This window comes from Tenrec ecaudatus, chromosome 4, assembly GCF_050624435.1.
Source record: "Tenrec ecaudatus isolate mTenEca1 chromosome 4, mTenEca1.hap1, whole genome shotgun sequence".
In the NCBI taxonomy this organism is placed as follows: Eukaryota; Metazoa; Chordata; class Mammalia; order Afrosoricida; family Tenrecidae; genus Tenrec; species Tenrec ecaudatus.
The window spans coordinates 124,510,983-124,527,619 of NC_134533.1; the positions used below are offsets into that span (position 1 = coordinate 124,510,983).

Here is a 16,637-nt window from a genome sequence, read left to right on the forward strand (position 1 = left end):
TAATCAAGTTGCCTATCCTGTACCACCTCTTTAGAGAAGGTATGAACACAGAGATGATGTAAAGTCAGGGCTGTCTTTAGCCAGACTTGAACAAACGATCGAGTGATGTCACCCCAGAGGCTGAGATGGCGGTGGTCTCACCCTGAACATACATAGCAGCATGGCCACATAGCTGAGAAGAAAATATTCTGAGGAATCGTTGGAAACAAACCAAACACTCAAACCCGCGTTTAAGAGAGACTCTAGTTCTAGATTACTTGTGTCAAGTGACTATGATAGCTATTTTACGATCCCCAAGAACCAGGTTAAGGACATTGAAGCAAACTTCCTTTTTTAAAGATAAAATTTTATGTAGTGATTTCAAACTATAAAAAGCAAAATTAGAGAAAACAAAAATCCAGGACAAGACCTTAGGATCCTTCCCCAAAGACCTAACTACCAAGACAATTCTCACTCAGTGAACCCGTTGGGCTGAGTAGAACTGCCCATCTTCTCCCATGGAGAGGCTGGTGGTTTTAAACTGCTGACCTCATGGTTAGCAGCCCAACTTGTAAACCTACTATGCCACCAGGACTCCTTTTTAGTTTGTTCTACTAATACTCTTATTATCCCAATCCACATGTACCCCTAAAACTAACAAGTGGAACAACTGATCATAAATTTTGTTTTCAATGAAGAAACTCTAAATTTCAAAATTTTCATACCACTTTCTTCTTTTTTTATTTTAAAATATAACCAAATAACATACTAGGTAACATTGTTTACATTCCAGTGGTGCATGTTTAATGACCAGGGCATGAACAATTGAAAACCACAATAATTATCTCAGCATTCCTTACAAAGTACCCCATTCTGTTTTGTCTAGAGGACAGTAGTAGTAGAACACAGGAAAGAGACATGAAGGAAGAAGGAATGGAATTGTCTAGGCAGAAAGAAATGTCAATTATTATACTTAGGTTTCCAGGTTTTCAAACCTGATTAACAGTATAAACTGTCATGAGAAAATAGATGGCACAGTCTAGGTAAATAGCTAGTCTAGTTTAACTTCACCATTTGGCTAAAAGATTAAGAGCTTCTCAAAAATATACCAAATATTGGGCCTATAAAAGTAATTTCTTTGTAAAATTTACTAAGATTTATTCCTTTTGTAAAATGTGAAGAATGGACTGATATCACAAGCAGGTTTCTACTTACAAAAACAGACAATAATAATTCCACACATTATATCTAACACAATTTTCCAAGATACAGTGAAAGATTTTACATGTGTTTCTTCACTAATGCAAAGTATATATTTTACATACTCACTGGTATTGTGTCAATATTGGCTATTTAGTATTTAACACATATTTATAATTCACACTCAGTAAAGATCTACCAATAAGGGCACAGCTTACTTGAGAAAGCATAAAAATTAGTATGAGGTAGTTCAATAAAAACCCAGTATTATTTGGAAGTTGTGAGAAAAGAACATTGTGCACAATTAATCCACAGAATAGTATTTCTCAACTCTTCAGTAGCCAAGAAAATTTGTATCAGAAATGCCAGGAAGGTATTACTCTTCTTACTAGACTCTCCTTCAGAGTGCTTGATTAAGAGCAACTAGCTTGCAATTAATTAGGACTTTTGTTTTCTTTTTGAGTTTTCTAATTGTACCCCAAACTATACATTTCTGTTTCAATGCCCCTTACCTCTTCAGCTTTCTTGCTATTAAGGAAAACTCTGTATCCTCTGATTAGGAAGAAAAAAAATCTAAGAGAGATCAGCAGAAACACAATCTATATTAAAGTAGAAAAGAAGATAGAGAGGAAGCACATAAGAAGGCAGAATGATGACGTTGGATTTCTTATCGCTAAGAGTTTATCAGGGGTCCCGGGGCTTCATGCATGCACTCCACAGCTACTGTGTGACTAAGGAAACAACACACACAAACTACAACATCATTTCTGAAAAGATACAAAGCTTTTCCACCTCAGAATGTTGTGTAGGCCTGGGCCTAGGCCATACTGAGTGGTTAAGTCTTCATATGTGTAGCAGATATAAGCTGATAATATATACCAAGTCTTATCTGTAACTCAGGAAAACAGCTTCACTTGTTTGCTGCTGCTCTCACTTCGACACTAACATTCTCTTCATCTTTTGAAAGAGCACAGCACTATCAGAATGAATAGAAAACTGGAATGGGTTACAAGGAGATTTGCTATTTTATACACAATCGAACTCTGCACTATCAGAGATTGTGCATCTTCTCACTGAAAGGCTAGAGTTCTCTTAGAAACCCGAGGGGAATGCAGTCGCCTTTACTAACTCAGAAGGGCGGCACCAGGAACAATCAGCAGTCAGAGGTGCATAACTGAGAACTGTTTAGCAAACAATACGGAAAGAGCTGAAATACTCTATGCATATTATAATTAAGAGGTATCAACCACACAATCATTTTATAAGTGGTATAAATTAGAAGTTTAGAGAATAGTAACCAGTGAGGCATATGCAAAAATATTGAAAGTGTCCCTTCCCTAGCTTACAAAGTTGGAAAAAAAATGGTCAAAATAATTTCTGACAGTAAGATGATTGTATATGTGAAGAAACTTTGAAAATACTAAGAGTTGCTTTAAATAAGTTACTACTTGATAGAAACCATATTTGTAATGACTTTTTTAAAAAAAGTAATGTTTAAGAGGCTTTAAAGATTCATAAAGCTTATACACACATGCACACGAGAGGGTTTCAAAAAGTTTGTGGAAAAACTAATTTCTCTTTCACTTCCATTTTTCCGTACACTTTTTGAAGCCCACTCACATATAATTAGCTTAACTGATTTAATAAAGAAAGTTATATATAGATACTATATTAAAAAACCCAAGACAGCCAACATTATAGGATAGAATTTGCTAAATATTTTAGTCAACATAAGAAGTGTTCATGTTTCCTGAATTCAACTGAAACCTACTGGTTGTTAAGTGGCATTTGGAACTTACAATAAATGAGCAACCAAAATACCTGTTTTTTTTCTTGTTTAGCCAAAAAAATCCATAAATAGAGATAGGTCATCAACAAGGTCATCAACATTCAGCTAGGATATGGAACCTTCTAAAAGCGTGCTAGCTAATTAAAGTGCAATAGTGAAATAATCTATCCTAGAGAAAAATAAAGTGAATTGACTGTCAAGCTAACATAAACCTAAGAACACATTTATACTCATACTCAATTTTTTGCTGAAATAATGAATCCAACCCTGTTTTTCAATTCAAGAAACATAGTCTCAAAATTCTAACTGGCTCTAAAAAATTAATGTACTATGTTGTCTGAATAGGAAAGGGGTCAATAAAAAAAATACTGACTTCAAAAGAAAATAGAAATCATGGCTTTAAACTATCAAAAACAAATTTGTTTTTGAACATATAATCTAATGTATTTTTATGTTAAATATTGCACATTAATGTTTGCAGTCAGTATGTGAATCAATGCAAGTGAGCTTTCAGACACCAAATGTTGAGCCGTAACTGCTCTCACGCTTTATTCGTCACTCATTCCCATGGGCTTGGGGCCCAGAACCTGGCCGCTACTGAAGTATGCATTCCTCAGTTCACTATATGAAATCCCTCCTGTTTCTAAGGTAAAGATGCCTAGGGTCATTACAAACAACAGATAATAAGACTTGAATGACATTTTAGGAGCCATTCAGTTATAAAGAAATAATTCTGCAAATATAAAATGTAAACAATTAACATACACTAGTCCGGAGTCATACCATTCTTCACTACTCAACTTCTACATTTCATGTTGTATTGAAAATCAGGTATAAAAAAATGAAAGGCTCAGACTAAGTAACTACCATTTATGCCTGCTCTGCTCAGTGTGAAAAACAGTCCTTAGAAAATTATATCCTATATATGGCTATGTGCTATTTTCAGATGAACGATATATTGCTCATTTGATATATCACCTACAGAAATCTAAGTAGGTTTTGGAACCTCCTGATATTGATTATAAATATGATTATGCTACAGCAAGAATTACATGGCCAAAAACACCATAACTGGTGCTCAACTGACTGGCACTCCACCTCTTAAGAAATCAGAAGGTCCAAAGGCCTGAGATCGTAAGGAAGGGAAAAAATGGACTCTGAACCATTAAAGGGTATACAACCTGAGTAAAACTCAGTATGTACAAAACAGGCTCATAGCTAGGAGAAGTGAACCATCTCTTTATTTGCATTGAAATGTATTATTCATGAAGTCTCCTCTTGACTTTAGATGATCATACGCTTTGAGCATGCCACAAATTTGCAGAATACACCATAATTTTGACTTTTGTGGGGTGGGGGTGGGAGAGATAGGAAAGTAGTGGCAGATGCCCAACATCTTCAAAGAATAGCTCTGAGATATTCTGGCATATGAGGATGGGAATTTTGCCAGCATTCATGTAGAAGTCTACCAATTGTAAATAGGATTGGCAAGTAGCAATTATTGGAGGTTTCTTACAATGTTCATCATTTACAGCAGTTATTCCTGAATATAACTAACTGGCTACAAGTTATTTTCCCTCACTCTTCAGCGGTTATTTTATTGATAAGCACATAACCCTGAAGGATAGCATCATGAACAAAACATCTAAAATAAATCCTAATTAAAAAAACTATAAAAATCTTAAATAATTCATGATATAGGCAAGTCACCACATAATAATTGCTTTCAAAAACAAAATCTTACAAATTCAGTAAAAAAAACAGCAGCATAAGATAAACAAATATGCAAAAAATTTAAACCACGATAATTAGGCTTATATTATACAGTTAATTACAGCAAAAAATGTACAATAGTTTTGTTGCTGTTCTTAAACACTATTTAAAATTTAAATTACAACACTTGAAATTAAAAAAAATTACTACAAAATGAATTCTACATTTTAAAAAAATCGCTAAAAAATAAAACCACTGAATTGTTTTCGAAGTAGTTCTATCAACAACTAAACGACTCCCTACCCTCCCATTCCACCCTCTAATCCAAGTAGTCATCTACAACAGCCCAGAGGTCCAGATGATGCTTCTAGGCTGCTATCTGTATCAGAGGCCAATGTTGCATCTGTTGACACTGAAGACACATCATTGACAGACGACGACGATGATGGGTGCTGAGAGCCACTGATCACTGCTGCACCTGTGCTATGAGAAACAAAACAGCATATCAGTTGCAGACAGAGTTGCAGATGGAGCTATTTACACTATAATTATCTCCAGTGGTAAATACTTTTTCTAACAAGAGATAAAAACTAATTTGCTATTCAAGACAAGAATTTTAGGGCTAGCTCGTGTTTAGAAGTCCTTTAGCAATATCAATGAATGGCTTCTTGCTTATGTGAAGTGACACTTGCAAATATATGCAAATCTGTCTGTCTGTAAATTTTGTTGAAGAGAGAATCTCAAAAGCCTATTATCCTTCAGAAAGTTAAAAAGCTACTACAAGAAATAATTATTTAAAAAATTGATTTACTTTATTTAATATACACAGCAGAATGTACAAAAACTTAACCATTTCTACACACACAATTCAGAGACAAAGATCTTCCTCTAGAGACCACCTATAAAGAAAAGCCTTCCCCTAGAGACTTTACTATGAATTTGGACTTCCAGTTTCCCAAACTGTAAGGAAACAAATGGCAGCTGCTAAAGCCACCCACTTATATTTCTCCAATATGAGCATTAGATAACTAAGACATATGGGGTCCTGGGGGCTGAATGAGTCAAGTATAAAAGCCTCCTTAAAAGTAGCTATCATTGTGGTAAGCTTAATATGTCATTTATAATTTTCTCTAGGTTCTTTTTAACTGTCACAAGTATTACAGTTAAATATACAGTTAGCGTATAATAAGTTATATCCCTCAAATCAGCTTTCTTCTTAGAGAACGAAAACTTTTTTTTAATCACTTTATTGGGGGCTTGTACAACTCTTATCACAATCCATACATGCATCCATTGTGTCAAGCACATGTGTACATTTGTTGTCATCATTTTTAAAACTTTTGCTTTCTACTTGAGCCCTTGGTATCAGCTCATTTTTCCCTCCCTCCCTTGTGAACCCTTGATAGTTGATAAATTTTTTTTTCATGTAATACACTCTCTGATGTCTTTCTTTACCCACTTTCTTGTTGTCGTTCCCCCAGGGAGGGGGTTATATGTAGATCACTGTGATCGGTTCCTCCTTTCTACTTCCCCTTCCCCTTCCCCTCCTGGTACCGCTACTCTCATTATTGGTCCTAAGGGGTTTATTTGTCCTGGATTTCCTGTGTTTCCAACTCTTATATGTACCAGTGTACATCCTCTGGAGAATGAACACTTTCTAATGAGAGTTTTAATATTACTGCCTTGCTCAACAAATCAAGAATACCAAAAATACTTTGTTGTCATCACACATACCAAGTTATACAATGAAGCTTTTGCTTCACTGAAAGACAAGTATATTGAATTTTGAGTTTTTTCTTTGAAAATGAGAACAAAGATAGTAAGATGAGGGTTTCTGCTTCTGTCCTTTAAGAGACCGTTAATGTCACAGAAAAAGATGTGTATTTTATGAAGTTTCTAGTATATTAGTATAGTTTTTTGATATATTGAGTCTAATAGTTAATTTAATTACTTAACTATGAAATCATAAATAATAGTGGCAGAATTAAAAAGAACTTAGGCTTCAGTAAGACTGAAGATTGAAATATAGTAAGTAAAGGGCAATCTTGATCAAGCTTATATTGTAACCAACCTAAAGGAGATGGCTGACCCCGTACTACTCCATTCTTGGTTCTCTCCTCCAAGTCCAAAACTTCCTTGTATATCAATTCTGAAAAACAGATGAATAAAAATCAATCTTTCAAAAAGAGAGTCAATCTTTTAAGTTATATGTTTTAAGCATTACTCTAAGATTCAAATGTATCAATAGTTGCTCCTTGATCCTCAACTGTGATTTATATTTAGAGAAACAAACAAAAAATATCTCTGGTGTAACTACTATTCCTAAAGTTTAAGGGTAGAAGTAGGGCTAGAAGCTTCATCTTTTAAAATCCTCCAGTACCTTATACATCATATCACTACTATTCTGTATTATAAATGCTTGTTACACACATGTATTATTAACTTCTGGGTCTTTAAAAAAACACTTTATTGGGGGCTCTTACAGATATCATAACAATCCATAAATCAAATGTCAAGCAAACTTGTATATATGTTGCCATCATTTTCAAAACATTATCTTCCTACTGGAGCTCTTTGCTATCAGCTCCCTTTTCCCGATCTCCCCCATGCTCACACTCATGAACACCTAAAATTATTTATATATTCATATCTTACACTGTCTGCTGTGTCCCTTTACCCACTTTTCTGTTATTTGTCCCCCTCGGGGGCTTTGGGGTTGTTGTGGGGGTGGTTATACATCCATCATTGCTATCCATTCTCCCTTCCTCCCCTTCCCCACCTACCCCTCCCCGTACCCTCATGGAATAGCTACTAACGTTGCTATTTCTGAGGGGGTTATCTGTCCTGGATTGTGTGCATCAATAGCTCTTATCTGTGCCACTGTACATATTCCAGTCTAGCCCAGATTTGTGAGATAGAATGTGGGGCATGATACCACGGTAAAGAAGCATCAAAGGACTAGAGGAATGGTGTGTATTTCATTGGTACTATACTACATCCTGAGTGACAATACATACCTTCTGGGTGACCCTTCTGTGAGAGATGTCCAATTGTCTACAGATGGGCTTTGGGTCTCCACTCTGACCCCTCTCCCTCACATCTATGTAATTGTTTTTGATCTTCTGATACCTGATCCTGTGGACACCTCGTGGTCTCACAGGCTAGTGTGCTACATGGCCGCTTTTTAAACTTCAAGCCTTTAAGACACCAGACGCTTTATCTTCTAATAGCCGGGTACCATCAGCTTTCTTCACGCTTACTTATGCACCCATTTTGTTTTCAGCAATAGTGTAGGAAAGGTAAGTATCACACAGTGCTATTGAACAGTGTTCTTGTGTTGAGAGAAAACTTCAGTAGAGGCCCAAAGTCCGCCTTCTACTTTAATACTTTAACTTATAAATTTATGTACATAGACCAATATTCCCATTGTTAATTTACATATGTTCATGCCTATATTTATACCTCTAAGTGTTTTGCCTCCTAGTTCATTCCTTTTTTTTCCCCTCCTGCCCCATTACCATGTTCACCCTTCATTTGGATCTCATAAATCCTCTCGCTACATTACATTTGACTAAACCCCACCAGGCATCTTACATCCTCCTCTGTATAGATTTTAGACCCCTTGTTGTTTCCTTGCCCCTGAATTTGTTGCTTCCCCACTCCCTTTCCCCCACTTCCTCCCTTCCCATCTCTTCCCAGAACTTTGGTACTGTTGTTGTCTCCTCGAGATTATCTTGCCAATCTCATATAGACAGACATATATATATATATATATATAATTAATTTAAAAGTGTCTATTAAATAGTTCCAGGTCTATCTGATGATTTTTATGAATGTCTTCCAACCAGGTCTGATGATGTGCCAAATACTTCCCCCTGAGTCAGAAGTCTATTTTTTGGGATTCCTTCAGGATTTTGTGACTTTGCTCCCCTTGAGGCTCTGTTGGGCTCCTTTTATGATTTGGTCTGGTCAAGAGGTGGGAGTGGGATTAGACCAGACACACTTCCTGCACTGTATCTCCAGAGTTGTGCCCCATAGCGTTGAGGTGATGCCATGCCTTGTGTTGGGGCTGGCCCTAAAGTCTTTGTGCATTGGCTGCTCCTAGCAGGAATATTGTCTTTGAGGCTTGGTGGGACAGGTTAAGGTCCATTCTCTTTCTCGCTCTCTCTCATTGGCTCCCTTGTGGTCAGGACAGGCTAGTCACTCGCCCCAGCCTTTATCCCCAGGGCTGTCCACTGTACCACATCTTCTAGGGAGGGTCAACAATGCTCAGCTTGGAGCCAGCCCAGCAGTCCTATTAATGCACTGCTTCATGCTGGAATGATGCCCTTAAGGATTAATGCACCAGAATGAGGTCTAGTCTCCCTTTCCTGTGGAGACATAAATACCCTCCCCATGGGTGGATTAGTGCCCTGTTCCATACTGTCTTTTTTTTTTTCCCCTATCCTTTTTTAGTTGGACGCCATATGAATCCCTGGTTTAGGTTGGCCCCTGTCAGAGTGCCTGGACCTCTACCTAGGAATTATGCATTAAATAACTTTCCTTTATACCAACTGTATTTTTTGTGCTTACCTCAGTGGACTCATATCATATTTATCCTTCTGTGTTTGGCTAAATTCACTTAACATAATTTTCTCCAACTCTTCCCATGAGATATGCTTTATATGTTCAGTACTGCTTTTTTTGGGAAGCATAGTACGCCACTGTGTGTATATACCAGAGTTTTTAAAATCCATTTGTCAATTGATGGATATTTGGATTGTTTCCAGTTCTTTAAAACTGTGAACTGTGCCATGATGAACACTGGAATGCAAATGTTTGGTCGTGGTCCGTTTCTTACTTCTGGGTGTATACTCAGTAGGGGATTGCTGGGTCACATAAGAGGTCTATTTCCATTTGTTTTAGGTATCGCCAAATCTATTTCCATAGTGGCTGTACCTACAAGACCACCAGCAATGGAAGAGAGTTCCTATCTCACCACACCCCCACTAACATTTGATACTTCCTGATTTTTTGAATTGAAGTGTCTTTGAAGGTGTCAAGTGGTATCTCATAGTTGTTTTAACTTGCATTTCCTTATGGATAATGATCGGCAACATTTTCTCATGTTTACTGGCCATTTGGGTTTCTGCTCTTATGAAATTTCTGTTCTGGTCCTTTGCCTACCTCCTCAATGGGCTATTTTGTAAGATTTTAGTGATAAGCCTTGTCTGATGTGTCATTGCTAAATATGTTTTCCTAGTCTGTGGGCTCTCTTATTACTCTTTTGATGAAGTTGTTCAATGTGCACAGGTTGTTTAATCGTTAGTATATCCCACTTATCGATTTGTGCTTCCTCTATGTTTGTGTCATTCTCTATTTCTGGTAGCCTACATATTATTCCCTGTGCCAAGGTTCTCAGGTTTGTCCCAATGCCTTTGGTGAAGGCCCTAATAGTCTGGGTTTTACTTCGAGGTTGGTGATCCACCTTGGATTCATTCTAGTACATGAAGTGAGGTAAGGGTCTTGCTTCATTCTTCTGCAGTTAGCAATCCATTCTTTTCAAGCACCACTTGTTGAAGAGGACATCCACTTCCCATTTGATCATTTTGGGGCCCTTAATTGAAGATCAGTTGTCTGAATGCTGATTTTAGTTGTGGATTTTCTGTTCTTTTCCATTGATATGAGTATCTGTCATTATACCAGTACCATGCTGTTTTGACCACTCTGATTGTATAATGCATGTTAAAGTCAAGTAAAGCAAGCCCTCTGACTTTGTCCTTCTTCTTGATGAGTTCTCTGCTAATTCTGGGTTTCTTTCCATTCCATATGAAGTTAGTCAGTTTTTTTCCAATTCTTTGAAGAAATATGTCATGTTTATAAGGATAGCATTAAACTTACATAGTGTCTTGGGTAAGATTGACATCTTTCCTATATTGAGTCTTCTGGTCCATGAACATGGAATATTTTTCCATTTGTGGAGGTCACTTTTCGTTAGATATTTGCCTAGATATTTGTTTGTGCTGACTGTAATCTTATGCAATATATATAGCCATCTGATAGACTCCAGTTTGTTGATCTTGTATCCTGCCACTCTCCCATATTCCTTTATTGCTTCCAGCACTCCTGTTATGCAGCTTTTGGAGTTTTCAATGTAGAATCATGTTATCTGCAAATAACAATAGTTTCACTTCTTCTTTTCCCAGGCAATACCACTAATGTCTTCCCCCTGCTTTATGTTGTTAGCTAGGACCTCCAGTATAATCTTGAATAAAAGTGGGGAAGAGGGGCATCCTTATCTGATCCCCCTTTTCAGTGGGATTGTTTTTAGTCATTTCTCCATTGCTGTAACACTGGCTGTTGGTTTTTCATATATCGCTAATAGTTTATTGAGGAATTTCCCTTCCATTCCTTTCTTCTTGAGTGTCTTAAGCAGTGTTGGATGTTGTTAAAAGCTTTTTCTGTCTATTGATATTACCATGTGGTTCTAATGCTTTTTTTTTGGTCAATGTGTTGGATAATATTGATGGACTGTCAGATGCTGAAACATCCCTGCATCCCTGGAACAAATCTCCCTTTGTCGTGAAAAATTATTCATTTTATATGCTATTGTATTTTATTGGCCAATATTTTGTTAAGGATTTTTGCATCAGTGTTTATTAGATATCAGTCTATACTTCCCAATTCATGTGAAAACCTTGCCAACTTAAAGTTATCAGTGTTACACTAGCTTCATAAATAGATTTTGGGTTTTGCTGTCCCTTTCTATGCTCTGGAAATTTGTGAAGGATTAGTGTCAGTTCTTCCCTAAAAGCTTGGTAGATTCTCCTGTGAAGTCATTGTGTTGTTGTTTTTTTTCATTTGGTAGTCCTTTGATAACCCTATTTATTATATTGCTATGGGTCTGTTGAGTTTTTGGAATCTATCTGAGATAATCTAGGGAAGGACTGTTTTTCCAAATATTGGTCCATGTCCTCCAAGTTGTTGAATTCATTACAGTACAGACCATCGTAGTACTGTGTGATTAGCTTTTTAATTTCATTAGAGTCTGTTATAATTTCCCATTTCATCCTTCATACTAGCTACAGAGGTTAGCTCTTCCCTTACTTTGTTTAGGTTTGCCAACGGTCTATTGATTCTGTTCATCCTTTCAAAGAACCAACATTTTACAGCGTTGATTTTTTGGTATTATTTTATTTTCCCATTTGTTTATCTGCCCTCTTATTATTTCTTTTGTTATTAGGATTATTCTATTGATGCCCTTCTAATTGTTGAAGGTTTTGTGACTGAATATCAATCATGCCTCTCTTCTTTTTCATATGTGCATGTCACTATAAAAACTTACTCTGATAACGGATTTTGCCGTGCACCAAAGGTTTTATTAAACAGTATTGTCATTCTCAGTGGTTTCTAAAAACTTAATTTCATCTATGATCTGGTCCGGTACCCACTCATTTTGCAGAAGAGAGTTAATCATCCTCCAACTGTTTGTCCTTGTTTTCTTTATCGTCCTTTTGTTGATTTCCAACCTTATGGTGTAGTGGTCTGAGAGAGAAGTCGGAGTGAACCTACAAAGGCTTGACTTGTGTCCCAGCAAGTGATCTATTTTTGAATATGTGACATGTGAGCTTGAAGAGAATGTGATTTTTTTTTGGGGGGGGGGGGAGGCATTTGGGTGGAGAGCTCTAAAACTCTCTAAAACTATCAGGTCAAGTTGCCTAATTGCAGAGATTAGTTCTGTAATCTCCTTGTTAAACTTCTTTCCTGGTGATCTATCTTTCTCAGAGAGCGTGTATTGAAGTCACCAACAGTGATTGTTAAATCTGTAATTGCTTTTATCCTCTTTTGGAGTTTGGTTGATGAATTTCTGGTTTCTTGTTGGCCGCATGTACATTTATTATGTTCACTGTCTCTTGGTCATATGGATCCCTTGAGGATTATATAGTGCCCCGCCTTAACACTTATGGATTGCACCTTGTGATCAATTTTCTTTCAGAGAGCAGGATTACCATTCCCTGCTTTTTTTGAACTGTTATTTGCTTGGTATATTTTTCACCAGCCTTTTATTCTCAGCCTAGTTTGTCAGCTAGCTTGAGATGTGTTTCTTGTAGAGAATAGACTGATGGATTATGTTTTCTAAACCAGTATGCAAGTCTTTGACTTTCAATGGTTAAATTAAGACCAGTGACATTCAGAGTTATTACATTCATCTGTGGAATCTTTGATGTTATTTTGTACCTTTTGTGTTGGGTGTTTTTCTACCTGCCCCTTTTATCAGTGTGGTGTGTGTATAGGAGGGTTCATTCTTGCCTTCTTTACACCATTGAGCCAATGTTATTTGGGGGGCCGTTTCCAGTGTGTTGACTTCTGGGTGGAGTTGCTCTCTGTGGTGCTCTCCAATTTGTGTTCAGTGAATGGTAGGTGGGTCAGAAAGAACTTTCTATAGAGCTGGGTTTCTTTTAACCTATTCTTTGAATTTTTTGTCTGGGAAGACTTACTGCTGTATTTTGGTAGTCTGGTGTGTAGGGGATTCCTGGGTTGGCATTCCTCTTTCAACGTTTAGAAGATGTTATCCCACTCTCTTTTCTTCATGGTAACTGCTGTTAAGTCTGAGCATATTCTTACTGGATTACCTTTATAGGTAACTACATTTTCCCCCTGCCTACCCTTATAATTTTCTCATTTTCCTCAATGTTGAACAATTTAATTATTACATGCCTTGGCGAATTCTTCCTGGGGTTCAGTGTAGTTGGTATCCTCTGGCTTCCTGAATGGTTGCCTGATCCTCATTCATTAATTTGGTAAGTTTTCTTCCATGAATTTCCTTGCTATTTTTGCAGTTAACTTACTCATTGTGTCATGTTCTGGTAATCGGATTATTCGAATGTTGTTTCTCTTCATAGCCTGGATAGGTATGCAGTGGAGCCATGGGCAGCCTGGTGGGGGCATCAGGAGGCCAAGAACAGACAGCTGGTGGGCTCTCAAAGCAGCAGCCCAGGCGAAGGTCCAATGCTGAGTGGGGTTCCAGGCACGGGAGTGTGAGGCTTGGGGGCACAGCATGGAAGGGTCCACCCCTGGCTCGAAGCATCACGGCTGGCAGTGGAGAAGCCCTAGCCACTGCTACTAGTTCTGTGGGTGGAGAGTGGGAGGGTACCAGCCTGGCAGCGGTAGCCATCACATAATGAAAAGGAGTCTGGTCGTGCCAGGGGTGCCACGGATGGATAGGTTTAAGGTGCTGGGTACAGTAGGAAAAGCCGAGCATGGAGGGTGAATAGTGGCCTGAAGCGTTGGGGGTAGCCGTGCATAGGCAACAGGAGGGCACTGGGCACAGTGAGGAAGGCTGGTGGGTGCTTGCCACAGTAGGAACTGCAGCATCGCAGGCTGGCGTAGTCCTTGCACCAAACAGCAGGACTCTAGGGCTCAACAGCTGGTATGGGTGAAGGTGTGAAGGTTGATTTCTGGATGGTTGTGGAGGTTAACTTTCAGACTGGGATTCCCTACTGGGCTTCCTGATCCCCAGATTCACTGATCTCCATGGAGCTCCCAAGGTGAGCTGCTTACAAGGGTACCATCCTGCATGAAGTCCTCAACTTCTGGAACTTAAGGCAACAAAAAACTCAATGGCACCTAACAACAAGGTCTTAAGCAGCTATATTAGTGCTTGGACTACAGCTATCTGTAAAAATATTTAAATCAGAGTATGTGAACGCTTACTTTAATCAAATGCTGTTGTTAAAAGACACTGAGTCAGTTCCGACCCATATTAATACTAGGCACAGCAGAAAAAAGGAGTCTGGACCTTCACCAGCCTCACAGTTGTTCCTATGGCTGAACTCTTTGATGCAGACACTGTGTCAATCCATCTTAAGGGTTTTCCTGCTTTTTGTTGTCTCTTGACTTTCACAAGCATTATATCCTTCTCCAGAGAATGGTCTCTTCTGATAACATGTCTGCAGGAGGTAAGACAATGTCTTGCCATCCTTGCCTCTCAGGAGCACTCTGGTTGTACTTCTTGCAAGCAAGATTTGTTTATCCTTTGGCAGCCCATGGTACTTTCAATATTCTTCATCAGTACCATAATTAAAACAGAATTATTCTAATTCAGTCTTCCTTTTTCAACATCCAATTTTTACATGCATATGAGGCAACTGAAAATACCGTAAGGTCAGGAACACCTTAGTTCACAGTAACATCCTGCTTTTCAATACTTGAAAGAAGTCGTGCAGCAGATTTACCCAATGCAATATGTCTTTTGATCTCTTGACTCCTGCTTCCATGAATATTGGATCTGGATCCAAATAATAAAAAAAATCCTTGAGATCTCATCATTTTCCCACTTATCATCAATTATTGGTCCAGTTCTGAAGATTTTGGTAGTCTTTCAATTAAGTTGCACTCCATACTGAAGGCTACAATCCTTGACTTTCGTCAGCAAGTGCTTCAAGTCCTCCTTACTTTCAGCAAGCAAGGTTAAGTCATCTGTATACCACAGATTAATAAACCTTCCTCCAATACTGATGCTGCATACTTCTTTATGTAATCACGCTTTTCTGATTATTTGCTCAGCAAAGAGATGATAAAAACCTGATGCACACCATTCCTGACTTTATTTTTTATTACTTTATGTTTAAAGATCAGTTCATTGGGGGCTCTTAAAGCTCTTATAACAATCCACACATCAATTTTATCAAGCACATTTATACATGTGTTACCATTATTTTTTAAACATTTATTTTATTTTTATATCTTATACTGACCACTGTCTCCCCCATGGCTTCTGCTGTTCACTCCCCTGGGTGTGTGTGTGTATATGAGATTATGTGTCGATAACTGAAATCGGTTCCCCCTCCCACCCCTTTGCTCCCCATATTCCCCATACCCTACTGGTATAGCTACTCCCATTTCTGTTCCTGAGAGGTTTATCTGACCTGGATTCCATGTGCCATGAGCTGTTATCTGTTCCTGTGTACATGCTCTGGTCTAACCCGCAGTGAAAGGCAGGACTGGGGTCAGGATAGTGGGGGGTGAGGAAGCCTCAAAAAAATCAGAGGAATGTTGTGTGTGGTTCATTGGTGATATACTGCACCCTGGTTGACTCATCCCTTAGTTGTGACCCTACTGTGAGGGGTTGTTCTATTGTCTAGAGATGAGTTTGGGGTCTCAGCTCCGACCCTTCTCATTCTCAACAATATCTTTTGTTTGTTTTGGGTTTTCTGATGTCTGTTACCTGGTCCCAATGACACTTCACGATCATACAAGCTGGTGTGCTTCTTCAATGTGGGCTTGTTGCTTCTCTACTAGATGGTCACTTCAAGCCTTTAAGACCTCAAGGTCTATATCTTTTGATAGCCAGGCACCATCGACTTTCTTCACCACATTTGCTGTGCACCTATTTGTCTTCAGCAATAATGCGGAAGGGTAAGCATCATAAAGTGCTCTTGCGTTGAGGCAGGGCTTGAGTAGAGGCTCAAAGTCTGTCCACTACCTCAATGTACTGCCATATAAATATAAATCATACTTGCTATGTTCTGTTTGCTTGTTCTGTTCACACAACTGCCTGTTGTTACTGGTATAAGTTCTACAGGAGCACATGAAGTGTTCTGGAACTCCTATTTATTTGAAACTTATTTATAGTTGTGATCCACACAGTCGAATGCCTTGGCACTGTCAACAAAGTACAAGTGAATAACTTTATGGTATTCTTTCTAGATATCAGCAATGGTATCCCCAGAGGAAGACCTGTGGTACTTTTCTGAATCCAGCGGAATCTCTAGCATCTCCCTTTCAATATAATTCTGCAACAGTTGTTGGATGACATTCAGTAAAATTTTACTTACATGTGATGTCAACGATATTGTTATATAGTTTAAGCATTCTGTTGGGTTACCTTTCTTTGGAATGAGTACAAATATGAATTTCTTGTAGTCAGTTGGCCAAATTAGGGAAGACCCACATTTCTTAGCATAGATGAGCAAGT

General features: G+C 38.2%; 1 protein-coding gene across 5 annotated transcripts in view; it reads right to left on the reverse strand.

The window, feature by feature from the left end:
* Nucleotides 1–4,274: 4,274 nt before the first annotated feature.
* MAPK8 (mitogen-activated protein kinase 8) overlaps nt 4,275–16,637 on the reverse strand; it is a 115,095-nt gene continuing 102,732 nt past the window's right edge. For 4 of the 5 annotated variants that reach the window (XM_075546749.1, XM_075546751.1, XM_075546753.1 and 1 more), the window contains 2 exons: nt 6,753–6,830; nt 4,275–5,159 (listed from right to left, as the gene is read on the reverse strand). In XM_075546749.1, the coding sequence (XP_075402864.1) occupies nt 5,014–5,159; nt 6,753–6,830 (224 nt within the window). In that variant the 3' untranslated portion in view covers nt 4,275–5,013. Of the gene's footprint in view, nt 5,165–6,752; nt 6,831–16,637 lie in introns of all 5 variants that reach the window. The other variant, XM_075546752.1, reaches the window with a different exon arrangement.